The 24,489-nt window shown below is 36.9% G+C and overlaps 1 protein-coding gene across 1 annotated transcript in view; it reads left to right on the top strand.

The window, feature by feature from the left end:
- Nucleotides 1–24,489, top strand: part of ADAMTS20 (ADAM metallopeptidase with thrombospondin type 1 motif 20) — a 158,820-nt gene that overhangs the window by 62,338 nt on the left and 71,993 nt on the right. Inside the window, exons 8-18 of the mRNA XM_024575808.3 lie at nt 3,060–3,165; nt 4,921–5,067; nt 5,973–6,114; nt 7,490–7,594; nt 13,509–13,654; nt 14,829–15,010; nt 15,118–15,254; nt 17,290–17,407; nt 19,760–19,855; nt 22,322–22,488; nt 22,645–22,774. Coding sequence (XP_024431576.2) covers nt 3,060–3,165; nt 4,921–5,067; nt 5,973–6,114; nt 7,490–7,594; nt 13,509–13,654; nt 14,829–15,010; nt 15,118–15,254; nt 17,290–17,407; nt 19,760–19,855; nt 22,322–22,488; nt 22,645–22,774 — 1,476 coding nt within the window. The remainder of the gene's footprint in view (nt 1–3,059; nt 3,166–4,920; nt 5,068–5,972; nt 6,115–7,489; nt 7,595–13,508; nt 13,655–14,828; nt 15,011–15,117; nt 15,255–17,289; nt 17,408–19,759; nt 19,856–22,321; nt 22,489–22,644; nt 22,775–24,489) is intronic.

The following is a 24,489-nucleotide window of genomic DNA, read 5'->3' on the forward strand; positions in this document are numbered from 1 at the left end:
GGTCCATACCATTGATTTGAGTCCCAGTTTCCTTCTCATCACTATTGGTTTCCTGTACATTTTCCTTTGTTTCTCTTAGCATAGGCTTCATTTTTTCATCTGTTTTTCGAACAGATTCAACCAAGTCTGTGAGCATATTGATAACCAGTGCTTTGAACTGTGTATCCGATAGGTTGGCTATCTCTTCGTCGCTTAGTCGTATTTTTTCTGGAGCTTTGAAGTGTTCTGTCATTTGGGCCATTTTTTTTTGTTTGTTTGTCTTGGTGCATCTGTTACTTTAAGGGGCGGAGCCTTAGGTGTTCACCTGGGCGGGGTAATGCTGGTGGCTGCGCTGTACGTGGGGGAGGGGCCGAGAGGGAGCAATGGTGCCCGCCTCACTCTCCGCCTCACTCTCCTCTGGACCTCAATCCCCCACTCTGATACCCACAATCAAACTGGGCCCCTCTGGTGCTGGTTCCCCAGTGGATGGGCTTGTGCACACTCTTGGCCCCTGTGGGTCTCTCCAACGACCTCTCCTGTGAGGCCGGGAGTCTCTCCTGCTGCCGCCCCAACCCCCAGGGGCGCTTTCAATCAGAGGTTTGAGGCTTTATTTCCCCGAGCTGGAGCCCTGGGTTGCGCAGTCTGCTTCGCTGCCTGCTGTTCGTCTGGTTTATCTGTGGGCGAATGTGGTGCCGCAGGGTGCTACCCACCACTCTGCCTGCCCCGTTCTCCGCCACTCTGAGTCCGGCCCTCTGGGTTTATCTGTGCAAATGTGGGGCTGCAGGGGCTGCTAGTGCTCGGACTACCTGCGCCATTTGTCCCACACTCCGCCAGTCTCAGTACCGTCACAGCCAGGCGAGTCCTGTCCACCCCGGTGCCCATCTCCGCCCCCTCCTACCAGTCTGGATGAATGTTTTCTATTTCCTTGGTGTCGGTCCCCCTTGCTGTTCGATTCTCTGTCAGTTCTGGTTGTGGGAGGAGGCGCAGTGTGTCTACCTACACCGCCATCTTGGTTCTCTCCAAAATTATATCTTAATATAGATGTCTTTCCATTTATTCTACTTGAGATATGTTGTTATTCCTATATCTATTGATTAACATCTTCAACTTTAAAAAATTCCCATATTCATTCATTTTTTAAAAAAAAGTTTGTCCTTACATTCTATCTGTTCTCTCATGGCACCCCAATTATGTTTGTATTAGGTCTTCTCATTCTGTATTTCATGCTTTCATTTTCTTCCTCATGCTTCATCCAAGCAGCTCTAACATGCATTTTATTATTTCTCTCTTTGACTGCTTCTAATTTGATATTTCAACCATCCTGTAAATTTTCCATTTCAAGATATCTTTCCATTCAATAGAACTTGATTAGTTCTTATTCAAAATCTGTGTTCATTTTGTTTGCATTCTTTTTATATTTGCTCATATTTGTAATTGCCTTTCATGTTTACTCAAACATTTCATTTGGAGTAATTTTATATCCATCTCTGACAGTTCCCATATCTTAAATGGTTGAAGGCCAAATATGTGGTTTCTGCTTTCTCTTGTGTTGACTTGTTTGTGTGTTTGGCTATCTTTGATTATGAGCTCATATTTACTTAATATTAACCCACGAGATTAGGAATGAACTGCTTAAAAAGAATGTACTTCTTTCAGAGAGGATTTTCTGTTTTTGTTTGTTGGGTTGTTTTGCTATTATCCAAAGGGTGTTACAGACCAGGGTCCCTGACTTAATGTGGAAAATCAGCATCAGATCCTGTACCCTGCAGCTTTCTCCAGCAAGCTCTTAGCCCTGGATCATATTGCTTTGATCAGCATTTGCTTTCAGAGTGTCTTCTATCCTTACTATTTATTGCTTACCCCTTAGGGTTTATCTCAGGTGTAAATGTGTGTGGGTATGCATGCATGTGGGACGAGGGGGGCACGGAGAGACTATGTGTGTTCGATTTTGGGACTTGATCATTCTCGTAAAGCATGTGAGGTCAGTATTCATTAAAAAGTAATTTTTGTCAATGATCTAATTTCTTTGTGTTAAGAGGACCCTTTAGACACTAATCTACAAATGTGGAAATAGACACCTGCTGCTCACATGGATTGCAGCAGACCCCATTCTCTTCCCGCAAACTATTCTTTGGCTTTGTTAGGTCTATTTTATCTAACAAGAATCCATTAAACACATTTCTTACATTAACTATGCCCTGTTGTCACATCTTTATACTAAAAGTTAAGTATGAATATGTCTGCCACATCTTACTATTTTTTAATTGATTTAATGCTAGACATTCTGAACTGATCATGTGGAACTGGGTGGTCTCCTAGTCCCCATTGATTTTTTGTAGTTTTCAGCCACCCCAATGGACATAAATCATAGTGACATTTACAAACATAAATTATGAAAATGGAAGTATTTTTATTATTTTTCGAGTCAAGGGTAATGAGAGCTGAAATAGTTACAAAACTAAGTGCTTAGAATAATTCTTGTCAGGAGCATGTAACATACACAGGTGGGCAAAGATAGATTTACAGCTGCATGTGAAACACAGTTTGTTCTTGTATTAATATGCACTAATTATTGTACTTTCCATATGAACAACTGTAAACCTACTTTTGCCTTACCCTGTATTAATTCATTTAATTCTTGTGGTAACAGAGTAACTATATCCTGCCTAAAAAATTTAAAATTTAAAGAAAATTCATAGATTATAGTGTCGCATGCTATTTTCTTTATTAGTTGTTCCGTTACCAATTTTATTCACTGCTTTTCTTATAATCTACACTAATGTGGTCTAAAAGTTTATCCTTCCTACAACAAATATTCTTTCTTTTTTTTTAAAGAATTATTTGCTCACCCCATATTTTTGGATTATTTCCTTTAGTAAAGGAAACCAAGAAGTTGTTAAACGGACTTCAACTGCAAACAAATCACTTTTTTCTTTACCTTATAAAACATTTATGCACTATTAACAGCCAACTTTGCATTCATTTCTAAGTAGTAATGCCAATGGTAAATGCTTTAAAATGTAGTTATCTATGATTTGATATTTCCACTTTTGATGAAATACAAATGTGCAATTTTTCAGGTTTAGCAGAATTAGGCACCTTGTGTGATCCTTTACGGAGCTGCTCCATTAGTGAAGAAAATGGACTCAGTGCTGCCTTCACCATAGCCCACGAGCTTGGGCACGTGTAAGTACCCGCCTTCTATTCATTCTATTTAGTGTGCCCGAAAGTCTGTCTTCCACTGAGTAATTAGCACCTTTATGTCTTCAGAATGTGTTTAGTGTAAATTTTATCTCTGAAATGCTAACTCAGGCTCTTTTGTGATTTATGTTAGGTCAGACAGGCTGCACAGACCAACAGCCTAAGCAAAGAACTAGAACTTGGGAATTCTTTTATTTCATTTACTGTATTGGATTACATGACAAGCACTTCTGGCCTCTATACCTTGTTATCCTATACATGACCAGGTACTGTCCTCTACCATCTATTGGGAAGGCCTATAAGGGCTCCTGGTTATGGGCAACTCCCCAAAATATTTGTAATACCAACTTAGTTCTTGCTCTTATAGCTCAGAGTCCTAGCAGAGAGGTGGCACATGGGAATTTATTAGTAATTAAAAGATTAAAAAGGTTTTTTTCTCCCAGACCCATAGTTTTTTATTGTAAAAATTTGGGATTCATTTATTTGTTGCTCTATTACTAAAGATTCTACTGGGGTTCTATGCTGTAAGAATGGAGGCCGTGATTTCCAGTGTTACCTTTAGAGCTCCCATGGAAAGCCAGCAACCTCTATACACATGCATCCCCTGTAAAATGATTCCAGTGCACCCCCAGAACTCCTGGGATCTCTTGGTTAATGGCTAACAAGGAATTGAGTCTTGGTTTGCCTCTCAGTTTAGCTACATTTATTTTTCCTGGTCATGCCGTGGCATAATTAGAGTATTCCTCTGGCATAACGCCAAGTGGAGATCATCTTTATTAAACTAGTGCCTCTTCAGTTCCCTTTAGGTGTGGTTATATCTCATGAACATTGGCCAGATGCACACTCAGATTTTTAAGTTTTTTCTTTGAGTGAGGGGTTGGGATCAGGAGCGTGACGTAGGGCCACAGACGCCCTTGCAGTGACACCCGCGAAGCACTATTTGCTGGTTTAGAAGACTGTTTTGGCAGAGTGCACCCCCTTAGGCATTCATTTTCTTCCTGAGAAACTCTTTAGGTGTCTTTCGAATATGGGTAAGTAGTTGAACTAAAAGACAGACTTTAGAACGAATTTCAGCCTGCAAAGTAGTTTCAACATTCCTTTTAACTGCGAGTTTGTATTTGGGTTCTCAAAGGAATGCGTAGGATCGGTTGCTGATCAGCTAATTATTCAATATTGCTCTTGTTGTGAAGATTTGTTTGCTTTGTAGGAATGTTTTTATTACTCTAGTCTATTAATCATCGCTTATTGATTATAGATAGAAACTTAGGCTGTTTCGCATAAAATAGGCAGACATTACAGAATGACACGGAATTAGTGATTAAAGAAGCCCTTTTGATACCGTACCAATAATTAGTGCTCTGGAATTTAGTGTGGTATTGCCTTGACCTAATCTGTCCACACATCTCAGATATGCATGTTGAAAACTGCCAGTATTTTTATGTGAATGCTTTGTTCATATTGTGATGAGGTGAGCAAGAATCCAAATACTTTATTGTCTAGCTTCAGATACCTTATTAGACTGCTAATGATCAAAATTATCATCTACTGTTTCTCAGAGTTTATGTGCTTCTTAACGTGAAGATAACCTAGTTGAATAATGCTTTATGAAGAGATCAAGAATACAAATTCGGATGTAACCAGACTTATCTGCATTTTATATTATAATACACATTTAAGAGATTGTTAGTAATGTTGTTTACATACTTTACTCCTTTTTTAAGTGTCTGTTTTTATTTTTAGATTTAACGTTCCACATGATGATAGTTTTAAATGTAAGGAAACTGGAATTAAACATCAATATCATGTGATGGCTCCAACTCTAAATTACCACACCAGTCCTTGGACCTGGTCAAAATGTAGTCAGAAATACATCACTGACTTCCTAGAGTAAGTCTGATTTTATGTTACTTTGGTTCAATTACCGAACACTTATTAGATTATAAAATTTGAAATTTATATGTTCTTTTAAAGGGGTTCTATTTCTGTTTAGTTTTTCATTATTTAGATTTGAGCTTACATTCACCATACAGATGGATGTTTAAAAACATGGAAAGAGTTGTTTGCATTTCACTCCTAACATTCTTTTTGACATGTTGCAATTCATATCTAGCATTTCCCCTGCCATTTGCCACTTTTAAATATATCATGTACTCTAACAACAATTTGCAAGGTAGATACTGTTACTCTTAATGTACAGATGAGGAGACTTAGGGTTCAGGGTGATCAAATGGCTTGTCAGCAGTCATGCATCCTGGGAAGAGGTGGCACCAAAACCCAAGTCCCAAAGCTGCCGTTGCTGACTCTGCATCATACTCCTTTCTTGAAGAACCTCTTTGAGGTGGAGATGGCATAATAATACTTTCTGAAATTCCTTTGCTTTGGTGTTGTTTAGAACTATAAATGTACTTTGTCATGTGATTTGAGAACATTTTTATATGTTGACTTTTAGATCTAAGGTGTTACTATTGGGTAGCAAAGTAGACCAAAAGTATAGTTCGGTCAACATATGCAGGTTTGTTTTATAAAGTATGTTCCGATAGACTTATCATGGTTCTTTTTGAAAAATTGTCCCTTCAAGGCAGTAGTGAGACTGAAATAAGAATAAACACATAAGGAGTTTTTTGTAAACAGTGAGGATTTCTTACTGACTTTAATTTGAGCTGGGTTTTAAATTATAAAAAATATTGATATTCTCTTTGGAAGTGCAGAAGCAGAGAAAAAGCGATAAAGAATCTTATACGGACATGCATGTCTATATATTCACCATATTTTCTTTTTCACCACGGGTACAGTACTGGCCATGGGGATTGCCTCCTTGACAAGCCAAATGGAATAATCTATGACCTGTCCTCCCAACTTCCTGGATTAATGTATGATGTAAACAAGCAGTGCGAGCTTATGTTTGGTCCCGGCTCACAAGTGTGTCCCTATTTGGTGAGAAAAACTTTGTCCTTCTGTTTGAGAACTACCCTACAGTTGCAGTTTGAATATATTTAAAATTATATATTCTCTTGAAGGTGAACTAAAGATATCTTAAAAGTTTTTAAGTGTTAGGAAAATTTGGTGTTTGTCAGAAAGAGGTTAGAAAAAATGGCAAACTATGGCAGGTACTGTGTTCAGTATTTAAAAACTGTCTTTGCTGTCACAAAATCCTGCGAAGTATTTCCATTTAGAAATAAAGCCACGGAGAGGTCTTAAAAATTAAAGGGATTTAAATATTTACTCTCAATTGTTATTATTTGGGGGATGGGGGAGAAAACTGTGTGAGACATTTTTGTATTTTGGTAATGAGTTGTACTAGAGGACACAGGAATATAAGACTACATTTTCATTTACATAGATTTGAATCAAGAGGAATCAGATTTGGGGCCTGTTGTTTAGTGTGCATTCAACTACGTGTAAGCAATGTTCAGAATTTTACATAGGCTAGATAGTGGTGAGAATCATTGGACCAGAAATGCAACCTTGTTTATTCATTTAAATAAAGATATATCCCCAGCGTTCAGTTAAAGATCTGCCACACAATAGGTGCCATAGAATAAGTGCTTGTTGAATGAATGAATGAAAGTTACTTAACAGAGAGTGTTCCACATAGTGAATATTGTTCCTAAAATCTTAAATTCATGGTCATAAATTTTAATAAGCCCTTTAACATCACCTATGGAGGGTGTAAGGTTCACCTTACTTATTTTTTTTACATAAAGATACATTTCTTTCTCTTTCCTACCTGAGTTAGACACTAAATAAACTTTGAATTTAAATTCAGAAAAAGAAAGGAATTATCTTGGGGATAGCTCCAGTGAGCCTCCATGGATTTGTTTCTTGTGAAAACTTCAGAACCCTTTGTTCAAAAGTTGAAAGTCTGCATTATATTCACAAAATAGGACACTAGTATACATTATACAGTATTTCTATTATTCATACATCCCACCATTGGATCAAAGAGGGCTTTTGGAAACTCCTTGTGAATAACATTTAACAACAAAAAGTCCTTTAGAAAAATATCTTGCAAAGAGAGAAAAATGTCTTACATAATTTTGAATATTTCCACTCCAATTCATGTCTCCCATTGTTCAATGTGTAACAAAAATCTAAAAGTTTTTTTAAAAACTACTGTTATTTTATGTAGTTAGAGGAAAGTCAATGGCTAGAACTTACTTAATAAAGATATTTTGCTGATTATTTTTAGCTCTGACCATGAACTGTGGGAACTATGTAAGATCAATTTTGGGGCTGCATTACATTGAATTGACCTGGTGGTTGTGGCATCACTTTCACTCTCGCTCCCCTGCCCTCTGTCTCTCTGCAGAAACAGTGCAGGCGCCTCTGGTGCACGAGCGCAGAAGGAGTTCACAAGGGCTGTCGTACTCAGCACATGCCGCTGGCCGACGGAACGAACTGTGGTCCTGGGATGGTAGGTTTTCTCCAAGGGTGAGTCTGGTGTCGGGATTCTCCAAGGATGTGGTGCTCTGCATTTCAGCACTCTTCATCATTTGCTGTGACCTTTTGTTCTGCTAGTTGATCTAATGTTACTGCCATGTTTTTTTTTTTATGTACTAGGATGTCTAGTGAATTAAAATGATAACTTTACCCATTTTTCAAGATCTAGCAGGTGAATATTAAAGTTACATATAGTTATCGTAAAATAATTACATGTTTATGTAGTTATTTAAGTATATTATAGTTTTTTTATTACAAATGACCAGAGGCATAAAGGTCCTAATATTTCAGCAAATTCCCAAATTCAAGGATGTTACCATTTCAAATATTTTTTCCCATAAAATTCAGTTAAGTATAGCTAAAAGTTTAAAGTTTCCCCTTTGGATCTTATTAGTTCTAAACATATGTTAAAATATGTATTATATCCCTATAATAAACTGCCTACCACACTACAACTTTACCATTCTAACATCATTCATGAACTTATGTATATCTGCCAACATATGTCCAGTGATGAGGCTCACCAAAGAATGATACGCACTGTATGTGAAGATACAGTCACATTGTACTTGGTACTCCAGTGTGAAGGCAAGTTATTTTGGCCTTGGTGGCAAATATTGCCTGTACTGCATACATTTTAGTCTGTTAGCCTCCTCTGAGCTACCCCAGTGCAAAAGGAACACTTTTTAGCAATGGGTTGGCTAGTGCTGCCTAAGTTCACATTAGGGAAAAGTAAAAACTTAAAATTAAGTTCAGTTCCCTAGCTGAACTTATGTTTTTACTACCACCTTTGGTGTTACTGAAATGTGTCTACCAGCTACTGCCCTTTCCTTGCCTCACTTTTCCTTCAAAGGCACGTTTTCCATGGATTTCACCCACATCACAAATTACTAAAGTTTTTTCTGCAGTTTCAGCAGTTTTTGCAATTGCTGAAATACTCATGGAATCAAAAATCTAGTGGAATTCTTCAGTTTATAGATTTAAGCTGGAACTGAATTTTATTTTATCTTTAAGATTTCATTTATTTTTAGAGAGGGGAAGGGAGGCATAAGGAGAGGGAGAGAAACATTACTGTGTGGTTGCCTCTCAAGTGCCCCCTACTGGGAACCTGGCCCACAACCCAGGCATGTGCCCTGAGTGGGAATCAAACCAGTGACCCTTTGGTTCGCAGTCTGCTGCTCAATCCACTGAGCCACAACAGCCAGGGCTGGAACTGAATTTTAAAATTTGAACTTCTCTAAGGTTTCTATTTGGAGAGTAAGAATTAATTATTAAAAGGAATATTTTTCTCAATTCTTGTGGTTAGTACTTGTAATTATTTGTGGGGGGGGGGTGCTATGGCATTTGTGAGAGTGACTGATGATCTGAGGGTAAGAGAGGAAAAGACCTCTATGAATATTAGAAAATTTGCTCCAAGATATTCACCTGATTCAAATCTAGGAGTGGGCCTGAATGCCTTAGCAAATTTTAAATTACTCTATCCCATGGACATTCAGCTTGATTTGATGTGGCTAAAATAATAACTGATATATTGGTAAATATGAAGAGATACACTGTGTGTAACTAATTCATGGAGCAACCTAAGTCCAGTTTGGGCATAAACATTTTTTAAAAATTGAGATATCTGAGTAAAATGCACTTATGTTAAGGATGCAATTTGATAGTTTTATTGAGTGTAGATGCCCACAGAGCCACCATCCCCATCAAGAAAGTTCAGTCTGGACTCTTTGTTGACAATTTCCCTTCCCGCCAGAGAGAGCTCCTGTCCATGTTTCTACCTTCATAGATTAGTCTCTCTCTTCTTGATTTTAATATAGAGGGAACTATATAGTATAGCCTTTTGGGGAGGAGAGTAGAGGAGGTCAAGCTTCTTTTGCTCAACATAATGTTTTTGAGTTCCATGCAGGGGCTATTATTGTGTGCATCCGCACCTCAGTCCTTTATGATGTGGTATAATTCAGCTGCACAAGTGCACCACGAGTTGTTTACTTAGTCTTTTGTTGATGGATATTTGGATCACTTCCAGTTTGGGGCTGTTAGGAATAAAGCCGCTGTGAGCATCCTTGTACAGGTCTCCTTATGGGCATGTGTTTGCGTTTCTCTTGGGTAAATACCTGGAGTAGAATTTCTGGGTCATAGGGTAGGTGTATGTTTAACTTCACGAGAGAGTGCCAGACAATTTTCCAAAATATGTGCACCATTTTAGACTCCTGCCAAATATCTGAAAGTTCCAGTTGTCCTGCATTCCTTGCCAATTTTTGATATTGTGCGTGATTTAGCAAGATTTATTTTAGTGGCTGTAACGTGGAATTTCACTGTGGTTTGAATTTACATTTCCATGATTACCAATCTTAAGCATCTTTTCATGTGATTATTAGCCATTTTAATATTTCCCCAGCAACAGGTTATGGCGGGCACGGATTTGGCAGTATTTGAGGTAAATGTGACGAGTACTGAAACTTACCATAGAGCCCGCATAGATTGAAAGCAGTGGTGGTGTTTGGGGTAACTGCAGGCGGATCAAGATATATAGATATAAATTCCTTTTAGAGTTAATTGAAAGTAGTGAGCTCTTATGTTGCATTAGTATTAGCAATATCCAATATTACATGGATCTTTAACAGTATAACTTTTTGTCTTTCTCATGCTCTGATTTCACTCACACACCCACGAGTGCATGCAAGGATTATTGAAATATTTCTGGCAGGTGCCAACAAAATTTACATGTACCTAGTACATTCTATTCTAAGAATTTGTTTTTGTTCACTCCTCATGTGGCTTTCTTATGTTGAGTGATTTGTTCTAATGGAGGGCCCAGAGCATTTTTCCTTCTAGTAAATTGGCCTATAGGATTCATTCATGCCACAAAGATTTAAGGGCCTGCTACATGGTCAACTTAGATCAACTCAAGAGATTTTGAGGGGGCAGGGTGGGAGTTTGACTTTTGGGTTTCTACATTTGAAATGTTTGTTAGACATTCAGGTGAAGATGAGGAAGTAGTTGTCCATGTAGTTTGTAGCTCAGGAGAAAGATCTGGACTGGGAGTGATTATCGATAGAGAATAGAGGGCCAGGGCCTGAGCCTAGCAGCATTCCAATATTTACACGATGGAATACTGCACAGCAGTAAAAAAGAAACTCTTACATTTTGTGACAGCATGGATGGATCTGGAGAACATTATGCTAAGCAAAATAAGCCAGTCAGTGAAAGACAAGTACTACATGGTCTCATTTATATGTGGAATCTAGTGAACACAATAAACTAATGAATAGAAACAGAAGCGTAAATACATAGAAAAGACTGACAGTGTCTAGAAGGGAGTGGGGATGGGACACTGGATGAAAGACAGTGAAGGGATTAACCAGAGGACACGTATGCATGGCCCATGGATATGTACAATGATGTGGGGACTGACTGAAGGAGAGAAGAGTGTGGGGTGGGTGGAGGTGGGGAAAGGGAGAAAAATTGGAAACAATCGTAATTGTATAAACAATAGAAAAGATAAAAAAAGAATTTGGAAAGAAGGAACAGCAAAAGAAACTGTACAGTGGTAATTATTAAAGAAGAAAGAAAACCAAGAGTATGGAGCCTTGGAAACTAAGAGAAAAATAATGCATCAGCATAATGCTAAGTGAAGTAAGCCAGGAGGTAAAGACAAATACCATAGGATTTCACCTATAATTGGAACCTAATCAATGAAATGAACAAGCAAGTAAAATATAGCCAGAGACATTGAAATTAAGAACAAACTGACAGTAGCCAGAGAGGGTAGAGGGGGATAACAGAGCAAAGAAGGGGAAGGGTCATCAAGGAACATATATGAAGGACTCATGGACAAGGACAATGGGGAGGGGAGGATTGAATGGAGGAGGTGTGTGGGTGAGTGGTACAGGGGAGAGTAATGGGGGGGAAATGGGGAAAACTGTAATTGCAGAACAATAAACAATGGAAAAAGAGAATAATAATTAGCTTCATGATATACTTCTAGGTCAAGGAAAAGAGACTGAGAACTGGCCATTGGTTGTACACTGTGCAAGGCCTCTGGAAACCTACCCATAAGCAGATTCATGAAGGTTGGGGTGTAAAAGCTTGGCTATGGTGGGTTTATGAAAAAATAGGCAGAGAGTTAGACAATGGACATAAACAGCCCTTTCAAGGACAAACAGGACAGCAGCTGGGGAGGAAAGTGAGATCTAAAAGTTGTTATTGTTGTCAAAGTGGGAGAAATAAGCATATGCTCATATGTTAGTGAGAATATTCTAGTGGAGTATTTTCAAACTGTCTCTGGTAAAGGACCAGTCTTCTCCTTTTAAAAATTTCTGATCATTCTCTGATACAAAATGATAAAAGTGATTGACTAGCAAAATGAAATGAAAGAAGACATCCAAAATGTAAGCTAGATTTTCCTATGGAAAGAATGGCAGTTCCTCAAAAGAATTAAAAACAGAATTATCCTATGAGCCAACAATACCACTTCTGGGGTATATATCTGAAAGATCAGAGAACAAGGTCTTGAAGAGATATTTACACATTCATGTTCATAGCAGCATTATTTACAGTGGCCAAGAGGTGAAGCAACCCAACTGTCCATCAACAGATGAATGAGTAAATAAAATATAGTCTATACATGAAATAAAATGATTTAGCCTCCTTTTAAATTCAACGTATTGGGGTGACATTGGCTAATAAGATCATATAGGTCTCAAGTGTACATTTCTGTGATACATCATCTGCGTATTGTATTGTGAGCCTGCCACCCAGATTCAGTCTTTTTAAAAGAAGGAAATTCTGGCACATGCTATGTGTGTGAACCTTGAAGACATTATGCTAAGTGAAATAAGCTAATCATAAAGACAGAACAGTATGAGTTCAGTTATACGAGATGTATCTTGAATAGTCCAGTTCACAGAAACAAAGTAGAATGGTGGTTGCCAGGGCTGGGAGGAGGGGAGGATGAACAATTATTATTTAATGGGTACACAGTTTCAGTTGGGGAAGATTTCAGTTTGGATGGATGGTTGCCTAACAGCGTGAATATACTTAATACCACTGAATCGTGCGTATCAAAGTGGTTAAGATGGTAAACTTCATGTTAAAAATTAAAATTAAAATTAAATTTAAAATAAAACAAATATAAGCTAATTTTTAAATTGCTAACTTTAATAAACATAAAATTACTCTGTAAAGTCTTACAAAAGTTTCTGGATGCTTACTGGGACAATGATGGAGTAGGGGAGATGAGAGAATGGCTGCATGATATTTTGGGTAATGAGAAAGCCCGCGATTAACACATGGATGGGTGGAGGGGTTGGCTGTGGCTAGGATCCTGGATTTTTCATGTATACAAAGAGGCAGAAAGGCTGAGTACTGGGCAAAGACACTGATGAGTGGGCAGAATGGGCATTGGGAGATTGCAGCAGATTCTTCTGTAAGTTTCCATTTCTTGATGCAAGTAAGAAACAAAATGATTATTGAGACTTTGGATGAAATAGAGTAGAAAGTTAGCTAAGTGAGAAAATGATAGGTAACTGCATAAAAACAACAAGCATGGATATATATTGTATTAATCTAATATTTTCTACTTTTAAAAAAAAAATCTTTATCTTACTAAGTTTTTTTTCATGTGTATAGGTCTTCCATCCCCTAAAGAAACTAAATCTCAAAGGCAAGGGAAAATTTTTAATTCTTTTTGCATTCCATAGATTTTCTTAGTTACTCAGTAGATAGTAAATATTCATAGCATGGTGTTAAATGTAATCACATCTGAAATAACATTTTGCTTTAAATTGTATACATTTTATTCTATTGACATTTATGCTGCTATTGTAGTTACTATGGTGTTCTAATTAGATCTACATGAATCACTTCCTTTTGTGTTATTTTTATAGCATTGCCACCATGGGCTATGTGTAAACAAAGAAATGGAAACACGTCCTGTAGATGGTGAATGGGGACCATGGGGACCTTACAGTTCTTGTTCAAGAACATGTGGAGGTGGAATCAAAAGCACATCCAGGCTCTGTAATCGCCCCGAGTATGTCTTTTTTATGTCACTGTAAATTAAGATTATCTCAAGGCACCAGAAACTAAACATCAGTTTCATTCACTTCTAAACTGGAGGTCAGTCTGTAAGTTTCTGAGATTCAGAAAACTTCAGAACACTTTAAGTCATATTACTTTATATCTTGGTAGATTCAGACCTTAAAAAAACTGAATAGATAAAAATAATCTCTAGAATCTGAGTTAAGACACAGCCATTTTTTCCCTGATATATTGCATATTTGAGAAATAGCTATAAATAATGACAGTAATATAATGGTATTTTTACACTTAACTGTGTTTCTATTGAAAGCTACTTTCTCCTTTTAACTATGTTTTGTCTCTCCTGGTCAAAATATGTAGTTTCATTAACAGGTTTCTTTTTTGTAATTTGACAAGTCATATTTTCTATCCTTGCTTCTTATGTTATAGATCATCCATGTCTTTAGCACGAATAACTACTGAAGCTTATCTCCCCTCAATATTGTTTAAAAGAATTGAGATTCCATAAAGATTTTAAAATGTTTCTATTGTTATATATATTTTGGTAAGCAATAATGACACATTTTACTTGAAGTTTATTAACAAGAACTTTTAATGCAGAAATATGACATTCTGAATAAAACCTGAGTTCATTTGAATTTTAGAATAACTAAATTATGCTACAAGTCTTTACATTAAAAAATGCTGAGGAAAGAGTTTTTATTTTCTAGCATAAATTGAAATAGAGATGGATGAATATAGATTGATACCATGAAACTCTTTGAACTGAGTGATAAGTAGGATAGATATGACAAGGACACATATATGTTTCTTTTTTTATTTAACATGGTGTTATGTTTCTTTGTTATCATCTTTGGCTCACTACATCTTTTTTCCCCCAGAAAATGAACAAACCACTTTTTGAAGTTTTAAAATAAATTCCCACCATAGCTCCCTATTAGTTAATCAAGTGATGAAGCAGGTACCATTTCTGCCCTCCAGGCCACAGTGTCCCCTAAGATGGGTGTTTTTAGTTGATTAGCCATAGACTTGCTTAAAAACCCTGCTGCATCTGTTACACGCACAGTGTTAGTGGGGCATCCTGGAAAGGAATGGAACAGTTTTGGAAGTAGGTGGCCGGAAGAATGTTGTACTGATGTGCTTTAAACTGTAATGAATTTGACTAGGCCAAGAAACGGAGGAAAGTACTGTGTGGGCCGCAGGATGAAATTTCGGTCATGTAACACTGATTCATGTCCAAAAGGCAAGCAAGACTTTCGAGAGAAGCAGTGCTCTGATTTTGATGGTAAACATTTCAACATCAACGGTCTTCCTCCTAACGTGAGATGGCTTCCAAAGTACAGTGGGAGTAAGTAATCAGAGTGTTTTTGATGTGACTCTTGTTCTGAGACACAGGAATACACAATTGTTTTACTGTTCACCAAAAATTCAATTTTATTTTATTTTTTTGTACAGTTGCCATAAAAGATCGCTGTAAGCTCTATTGTCGGGTTGCTGGAACCACTAACTTCTACCAGTTGAAGGACAGGGTGGCCGATGGCACCCCTTGTGGAACTGAAACTAATGACATCTGCGTTCAAGGCCTGTGTCGGGTAAGTGAACTTGTATTGAGAGTGGCTTTCGGAAGACGATTGCTTCTTCTCTTTCACAGTACGTGCTTGTGGATTCCTTTGCTGATAGCCATACTGTCTGTAGGAGGATCATAGGAGACTTGTTTACTGGGTGATTTTCTCCCATCATTCTAACTCATGAAGCGTTAAGATAAGTGTGCCAATTTTCTTTTACGTGTGGTACTCAAAATCAAGACAACAGATGAGGTCAACTTTCTGAAAAGATAATGTTAGGACACAAGTGTTGTAAAACCCTTTTGATCCTTCAAGTGGACCTTCCGTAGTGACTTTTTTTTTTACCTGCTCTGTGTTAAAAGCAGTGACATCGTCCCTCCCTCTTTCCATTATTTTCTCTTACCTCTTGGGTGCATGTATCATTTACTGAGTACCTACTAGGTGGTTGCTAAAAGGATGGAACAGAGTACTAACCTCCAAGGGGGTCACAGATTTGTGAGGGAGATAGCCAGATAGACAAGTATAATGCAGTGCTGTTGAGTCATCAGCAAGGTGGCTGGGAGTTACTGAGGAAGGGATGTCTTATTTAGGGGGAGGTGGGTAAAGGCTTTGGAGACTGCTCATGCAGGGTGTGAGGACTGAGCTAATTATTGAGGATGAGTAGGTTTTAGAAAGTTGAGGAAGTAAGGGACCAGGGTTGGAGGTAGCGGTTAGCTGGTGGTTATTCTATGAACTTTTTCCTGAAGTTCTTGGAGGTTCTTAGAAGGATTTGGATTGAGCAAGAGATGTAATTTGATTTTCATGGTAGAATGTTTAGAATGTACTGGGGTAGGAGAAGACTGGAGGTAGGTGGGCCATTTAACAGGATTCTGGGTGAGCAGCTGAGACCCTGAATTAAAGCACACATATTGCACTTGGTAATCTTAAAAACGGATGATGAATTTGAAAACTAGGACAGTGAATGCTGTCTAGCAGATAAAAATGTAGTTTTATGAACTCATTCTTTCCGTTAAGTGGAACTTGCTAGGGCCAATTTCTCCCAATAACCAAACATCTAATACCAGTTACCCAGGTGATAGAAGGTGTTGCCCACAAAGTACTAATGAGATGTTCAAAGGAATGTAAAATAATTCGCACATTGGAAATACCTTAAATACTAGAAAAAGGGTACTCAGTGGACTGAAAAACTTGTTTTATCTAAATTAATGGCATAAAGTCATATAACATTTAAAAAATATGATTACCTGAACACATAGATGCATGCTACTTTCAGAAAATATCTGGTTGAAATTTTAATTTTGGAAGTGTTTGCCTTGTATATAAAAACTCATGAGGTTTATAAGATTTTCTTAGTTTTCTGATCACTAAATTTAGAGGCGTAGCCTAGAGAACTAAAAGCTATTGCAGAAGATACCATCCGCACTTGTGCTTTTAAACTCCTGAAACAAACCATTTATTTTCACCTTTATGTATTTATTCTTTTCATAAACTTCATTATAGATATTAATTTTGGAGAAATAAACTTTATTTCAATTGTACTCAGTTTATTCACAGAGTGCTAATGTCATGAGTTAAAAAAAAATCATGAAAGACCTCTTTTTGGAGGTATTTTTAAAGTGTTACTTACATAGTCACACTGTTTGTCCCCTTTGAGTTCCACTTCTTTAAAGAGTGGTTTTCAAGTGATGGATAATGAGCATCACTGTCAGTGTTGGTTACTATGTGGACTCCTAGGCTTTACCTCCAAGGGTTTCATTAAGGAAATCTGGGACTCTGACTTCCTAGGTGCTACCCCATGGGGTTTTGATGCAGGAGGTGTGTGGATGGCCCTTTAAAAAATCCTGCTTTTTCAACCATGGAACAGACAGATGAAAATATTGATCTATAACAAGACTAGTAGATATTATGAAAAAAAATCCTGCTGTATCAAATCTCCTATTAATTGAATTTAAATAAATTAGAATTTAATTTAAGTTCTTACTAGAAAAGAACATTTTTATAAAGCTCCATGTTTGTCATTAGTCCTTTTTATAATATTAATTTTAATTTTTGTATTTTGAAGCAAGCTGGCTGTGATCACGTGCTAAACTCCAAGGCCAGGAAAGACAAATGTGGCGTGTGTGGCGGGGATGACTCGTCCTGCCGGACCATGGCAGGGGCCTTCAACAGCGCTCATTACGGTAGGCTGTGTATTTGTTTCCAGCTCTCCCTGTATTTGATATCGTGATGGTCTATACAGTGATGGTATACGAGTAACGATTGTCATCGTTTTGTCTACTCTATACCCTTAGTTAAAAATGATGGTTAAAGAAAAATTTCCTAATATGAAAAATTAAATCTTATACCAGATGTGTCCTTAAATTAACACATTCACTGGCTCAAGGCAAATCCAATTTTTAAAATTTATTAGGAGCCTTTATTAGAGTTTATCCACTGCTATTTGACAATGATGTTTGAATAGTCCCCCCATTACTGAGGTGTTCTTACTGCTGTTCCTGTAATCCACAATGCAAATATTTATAACATTTCCAGGAAACTTGCTTTTAATTATTTCTTCATCACTGGAACAATTTTTTTGGTATGACCTGTCATATCTATCATGTTTCTTATTGATGATATATTGAAAATGTTGATTGAAGGTGCAGGATAAAACCATTAACTTAAATGTGGATATAGAATTATTATTACATTTGCTCTTTTAGGAAGAGTCTAGATTACAGAGTTCATTGATATTTGGCCATGATTTAACTTTTCTTCAAAATTGTTAGGAGAATATAGCAGGTATTTTCCATTCTAAAATTTTCTGGGAAGCATTTTTTTTTTCACGGTAATAAAAGCAGCTCTTTAAATTTTTCCTTGAAAAATAAAAATGTATGTTTTACAGTTTTAGTGTTCAGTTTTAAATTACATTCACATGTGTTCAAGCACCATTGTTTAAGTTAGTGTGAATTGCTTCGATTAAACAGTATAATTTAAAACAAAATTTACATTTTTATTTATATTAAAAGTCTAGTACACTTCACACTATGATGATGCTCATGAATCTTAGTTACTAGATGATTTTACGTATTTTGCTCGTTGTTAAGATTTATTATTCTACAGGAGCCATACATATTCGATCCCTTTTCTATAACTAACGGCACACATTTATCAAAGTCGAGACTACATTCACTGAAAAACATTTTTTCCTTTAGGAAATCACATGTGCCAAATTAGTATTATATATTTAACCTTGCCAAATTGTACTGTGAATTAAACAGTTTGCAAATGAAAAAAGATGTTAAATTCATTTGCAGGGTCTGAATAGCTTTTATCACATCTCTGCCCCCTGGTGGTAGCCTTCATCTTGTCACTTTTGCCATGTCTAGGAATTCCTTTCTTGAAAAATAGAAAAGACAAATAGTGAAGGTCATAGGAATATTTTATAGTTAAGAAATCATGAATTAAAATTATTCTTAATTATTAAAATTACTAATACCTACAACCATATCCATATAGTGTATACAGAATCATCAGACCATTTATCACCTTATATTTTAATGTGATGCTTTAAATATAAATAAGGCTGCTCTAAAAACATGCAAGGAAATTTCATATTGGAGTTGCAAATTTGAGCTCTGTTAAACTTCCTCTTCTTAAATTCATTCCATATTTGTCAAAGTTAGTGTACAAGAAAAAATCCAACTCCTTTTATTCATCTATTAAATAGAAGGGGGAAAAGGAAAAACTTAGAATTTATATCACTAGAGCAAATGAAAATATTTGGACAACTATATGACATGAGTGTTTTTTGGCATACTGAAAACCTTCCATTCTTTCTTCATTTATGTTTCATATAGTTTTCCTCATCTTTTGATCAGTGCCAGTGTTGGTGAATTTTCATAAAATAGAAATGTTATTTTCATTTCTCTCAAGTAAATGCTTTACTTTTCTCTGGAGAATTTGTTAGCAGACTTAAAAATAATATAAAATTTTAGAGGTAGCTATAGGGATTTCTGCTTACACTAGAAACTAAAAGCTTAAGAAAAATATGTTTCTCATTAACTCACATTATTTTGCTGTTTACCAAGTCTCTGTGTACACTTACAGCAGTGACCAACTATTTTCATGTCTTCTTGATTTGTGAATAGCATTTGGGTCCCTGTATTTTTTTTAAAAAACCTTTAGGAAATACAAAATGTAAAAGTGATAGTCAAATTTTAAAAAGGACATGGGTATTAAACATCTCAGGAACTACCAGAGTAGCCTTATTCTCATTCTATATTCAGAATTTTAGAAATAAGAAAAATTAGGAGATGTGCTTTAAGAACTCCAAACTTGTGTACATTTCTAGATGACAATCACTTTTTCATCAATTCTTAGTAATTTGTGTAAGGCATTGATTTTAAAATGAATAAGCATTGGCATCATTTATCAAAGAAAAAATGAAACTGTCTGCACTATTGAAATGTTTTGATCATTCAGCAGTAATAGCCTCTGGGCCCTCTGTTTTTTGGGGGGGGAGAGTTAACATGTATAAAATTGTATTGCAGGTTATAATGTTGTTGTAAAGATTCCCGCAGGAGCAACAAACATTGACATTCTTCAGCACAGCTATTCTGGAAAACCAGAAGATGACAATTACCTTGGTAAACACTCCTAGTAAACAGCACCAATATGTGGTTTGTGTGTGATTTCATGGAGGTCTGCGGTTGATGTAAATTCTTGGAAGGCAAGAAGAGGCCTTTCAACAACATGCAACTTCAGTTCATACTGAACTCGAGTCATCTGCCTCTCAATATGTGTTTTCTTCTGAGCTATATACTGTATCCTATTGAAAATATGGAACTAAATTCTGAAAGGGGAATTTGAGTTTATTCCCATGAGAGTGTTTTGGATAATGAAAAGTTATAGTCAGTTAAAGTTCCATGTGTATTTAAAATAAATTTTCTTCTTTTAATCTAAAATTAATTAGAGACCTCTTTGGGGTTAGATGTTTTAAAGAATTTTCTTAATTTTTTTTTACCATGTAGCAAAAGTATTTAAATGTATAGTTATTGAAAAGCTTTTTTGTTAAAGACAGAAAAAGAACTATGGGTTCATACTTTTAGATGTTAATGAACATAGTCATAGCATACAGGTAGGGCAAAAGTAGTTTTACAGTTGTGAGTATGCAAAGCACAGAACTGACCTCGTATTAATATTTATTAATTACTGTGTTTTCCATACACACAACGGCAAACCTACTTTTGGCCCACTTTATATTGTCTCAGCTATTTGTAGAGTTAGATTTCATTTCTTATTTATATTTAGAAATTCGCTTTTAGGTTTAAGGAATTTCTCTTAAGCCCAAAGATGAAGCGAATGTTTTACAAACCTCTTCATTCTCCTTAATAATACTTCAATATTGACCTGTGTATAATTCCCCACGCTAGAGCATGTGGTATAGAGCTGAAATTAAAGTACCTGCTTTACATTAGCAAAATGCGAAACACTGGTTCAAATAACCAATGCTTCTAACTGAGGATTTGAGTCTTTAATGAGCAGTTTATCTCAGGGATTACACTGGCATTATAAAGTCGAAAGTAAAGGGAGCAGCTGCTGAGTGGATGCAGGATTTTCGGTGGGGGGGGGGGGAGTGATGACAAAGTTTTAGAACTGGATAGAGACAGTGGTTAGAAAACACTGTGAATGCACTAAATGCCATTGAATTGTTCACTCTAAAATGGTTAATTTTGTTATGTAAATTTTACCTCCATACAAATGCAAAGAATTCGAATTCTTAGAATCAAGTGTAAATATTTTGATTATCCTTTTACATTTAGTTAATCTGTCTGTCTAAGGTTCCAAATGTAGATATTTGTATCTTCTTAGGAATGGAAAACACATTCTGCCCAAGTTTAAAAATTAGAGATGCTCACCAATAAAATATCAAAATACTTAGTAAGAGAAATGCTAGTGACAATATCAAAATCCAAATTAAAATGAGCAAAATAAACATGAAATCATTAGAAGGGATTTATAAAACATATTTATGAAATTTGCTTGGTAGCTAAAAGTAATGAAATGTATACAGTTTTTCTCAGTAAGGTTGTGTTTATTTCCCTTACTTTTAATACAACTGATACTCCTTTAAATAGGCCTGTCCATTTTTGATAATGTACAGCTTTATGTAGAGGAATTTACCCTTTGTAGGATAAATGTAGAACTTTATTGGTCCTTCATTGAATTCAGTGTAGTATGATATAAAGGCAGTCATAATTGTCCATACAGACATCAAAATATCAAACTTATTTGGCAGTAATTACTTCAAGGTTGCATTTTCAAGGGGTGTAGCATTTACTACAAAGTTTAGCCATAGGTAACTTGTCTGCCCTGGGTGGGGTTCCCTGGAAGACCAAACAAATGCTTTCCAAACACGTTATTTTTCCACTGAGAAATATGATATAAGTAAAGCAAGCAAAAAGTATTTGACTAATATGGGGTTTTTATTAGTGTAAAATTTAAAATATTATATATCCTCTTGAAAAGTAAAAAAGCACAGTGCTTTACAATTTATCCACAGTAATAGGATGCTTCTCCACGGAAAAGATCTGGACATTTATATAGAGAATCATGTAGTCACGGCATGCCTTTTCAGACACTGACCCTAGACTTTAAAAGTTTTGTGGGGGTTTTTTGACCCTAGAATTTAAATCTCCGTACATTTTTTTCCAAGATAAGTATAACTGGAATATTGCCACAGTGTCGCTGCTCCTTCTTTCCTTGCCACTGCCGAGCAGGATTGTTGTAGCTGAGGTGTCTGCTGGGTCCCTGACTCCCTTCTGTTTCCCCACTTCCTCTGTGTCTCCCAAAGCTGCCCATCTTGGGGAAGAAGACACCCACCTCAGATAGAAAAGTGCGGGGTGAATTTATTTTAGTGTCTTTGGCTGATATGCTGAAGTTTCCCTACTTACGGGTTACATGCCATATTATAGTAAAATAAAGTTTATTGCCTCAGTAGTAATTTACATTTACATTCTTAATTTCAAAAAAGGATTTGAATTTTAGAAGTTAAAAAATGTTTCTGTGCTGGTGACTGGTTTTCTTGTTTCATGAGTCCCGTTCTTTTACAGCATTATCTGACACTCAAGGGAACTTTCTTTTGAATGGAAATTTTGTTGTAAGTAAGGCAAAAAAAGAAATCAATGTACAAGGAGCTATTTTTGAATACAGTGGTTCAAACAACTCTGTTGAAAGAATTAACAGTACTGATCGGCTGGAAGAAGAACTTGTTTTGCAGGTAAGTTCTCAGTAATTGTTAATAAGACTTAGGTTTAATCATATTAGTAAACTGTTATGGTTAATCCCTTGGCATTTATCATTAAATATAAAATGATACCTTGTAAGACTATATATTTTATGAATTAATTGTGTACTCCTTTGTATTTTTATTGAGGTTTTGTGTGTGGGTAATTTATACAACCCTGATGTACGTTATTCCTTCAATGTCCCTGTGGAAGAGAAAAACAACCTGTTTGCTTGGGACCCACATGGACCCTGGCAGGACTGTACCAAAATGTGTCAAGGTACTCTGGCGTTAAAAGAGACTGAAGTTTGTGCATGCGCGTATCATTGGGGGTACTTTTCAGTCTGGCTTCCACTGTCTGGAAGCATTTTTCCACTGTCCACACACATGTATACCACACACACACTGCACAGCTTTCCTGTCCCTTTCCCCTGCCTCCTTTTCTCCCACTTGTTTTCTCTTTCTCATACTTAACAACCTCATTTGTCTCTACCCATTTCAACATTCCGCATTACTGCCTCTTTCCTGTCTTTTCACACTGTCTTACAGTCACAGAAAGTGTCTCTAACTTGGATACAGTGTCCCAGTGAAAGGATAACTCCCCTCCACATGCTTCCCCAGCCACCTGTCTCCTCCTTTTGGTGTCAGAGGACCAAATATCCTTTCATTCTTTTGTTGTCCTTCTGTGGCCACAAGAGACACATATTTGTATGAGGGCATGAATTACTGAAAGGGGCATAGTAGGAAATGAGAAGCTTACAGTAAGGAGAGAAAATGAAAAGACTGGAGTCCTTAATGATCTGTAATTATGGGTACTTACTTAAGAGTATTGTACAATACTCTCTGTTCACATCAGTAAACATTTATGGAGGGACTACTTTGCTTCAGGTTATTAATAAGGTCCCCCATTCTGAATTCAAGTTTTAAAGTCTAGCAGATGAAACAGAGTCTGAGTAGATTACCTTATTTTTTAATGATAAGTGCAGTGCTACCGGCAGACCCAGAGAGGACCACCAAAAAGGTGGAGGGAGCCATTTGTGAGGAGATTAAATCTGAAGATATTGGGAAGTTTGTATAGAATGGAACAGCAGTTCCCATGGGGAGCAGAGAAAAGCTTTGAGAATTAGGAGAGCAGTGGTTCGGAGGAGACGATGCTACCGAACACAGTGTGCTACCGAGAACAGTGTGGAAATGAGCTGTGAGCAGGTGGGTGGCCAGAAGCAGGGACCACAGAGGATGGGAATGTGAGGAACGGTCTAAGCAACTGACCTCAAGGTGCCCAGGGAACTGTGGCGTCCTATTCAGAAGAGGCACAGCCTTGGTTGTGTGGTGCTGGTACAGTGGTATCCAGAATGATCATGTGGGAAGCAGGTGTTCTGGTTGGGTAGTGTCTCAAAGGAAGGATACTGAGATGCATGATGCAGCGCCAATTGGGATAAATGAGAGGAGTTAGGAACAAAGAGCTTCGATAACATAGGAGGAGAAGGAATTCATTTTCACAGAAAGGCCCTTGGATATGCTTTACAGGAGAGAATGGAGGTTTTGGGGGGCCAATTTTGAGGGTTGAGTGGGTGCGCAGGTATGTGGCAGTGGATGTGGAAAGCTAGGAATAAGTCCGTGGGACAGGGGATGAAGGGACATTCTAAAATGTGGAGAACACACCAAGCAGAGAACAAGGTGCAAAATGGAGGGCGGGGCAAGACATGGGGAGATGGATGGGCATCTGAACCAGGAGAGGTCTTTCAAACACCTGTGTGCACGGCAGAGGGAACTATTAATTCTATTGCCATATAGCGATACCGTGATTAATATTCTCTTTTTGTGTAGCTTTTGGTTTCTCTAAAGTTAAAATTCCTCTGTTTTATTTGGTTGCTTGTTTTTCTGTACTGAAAATTATCATTCCTCAGACTTTTGGTGAGCCCTATAAATTTTGTCTATGGTTTAATCTATCAGTTTAAATTTTTCTTCATCTATTGCGACCGTGGCCCTCTTTCT

The sequence above is a fragment of the Desmodus rotundus genome, chromosome 3 (assembly GCF_022682495.2).
Source record: "Desmodus rotundus isolate HL8 chromosome 3, HLdesRot8A.1, whole genome shotgun sequence".
Taxonomy (NCBI): Eukaryota; Metazoa; Chordata; class Mammalia; order Chiroptera; family Phyllostomidae; genus Desmodus; species Desmodus rotundus.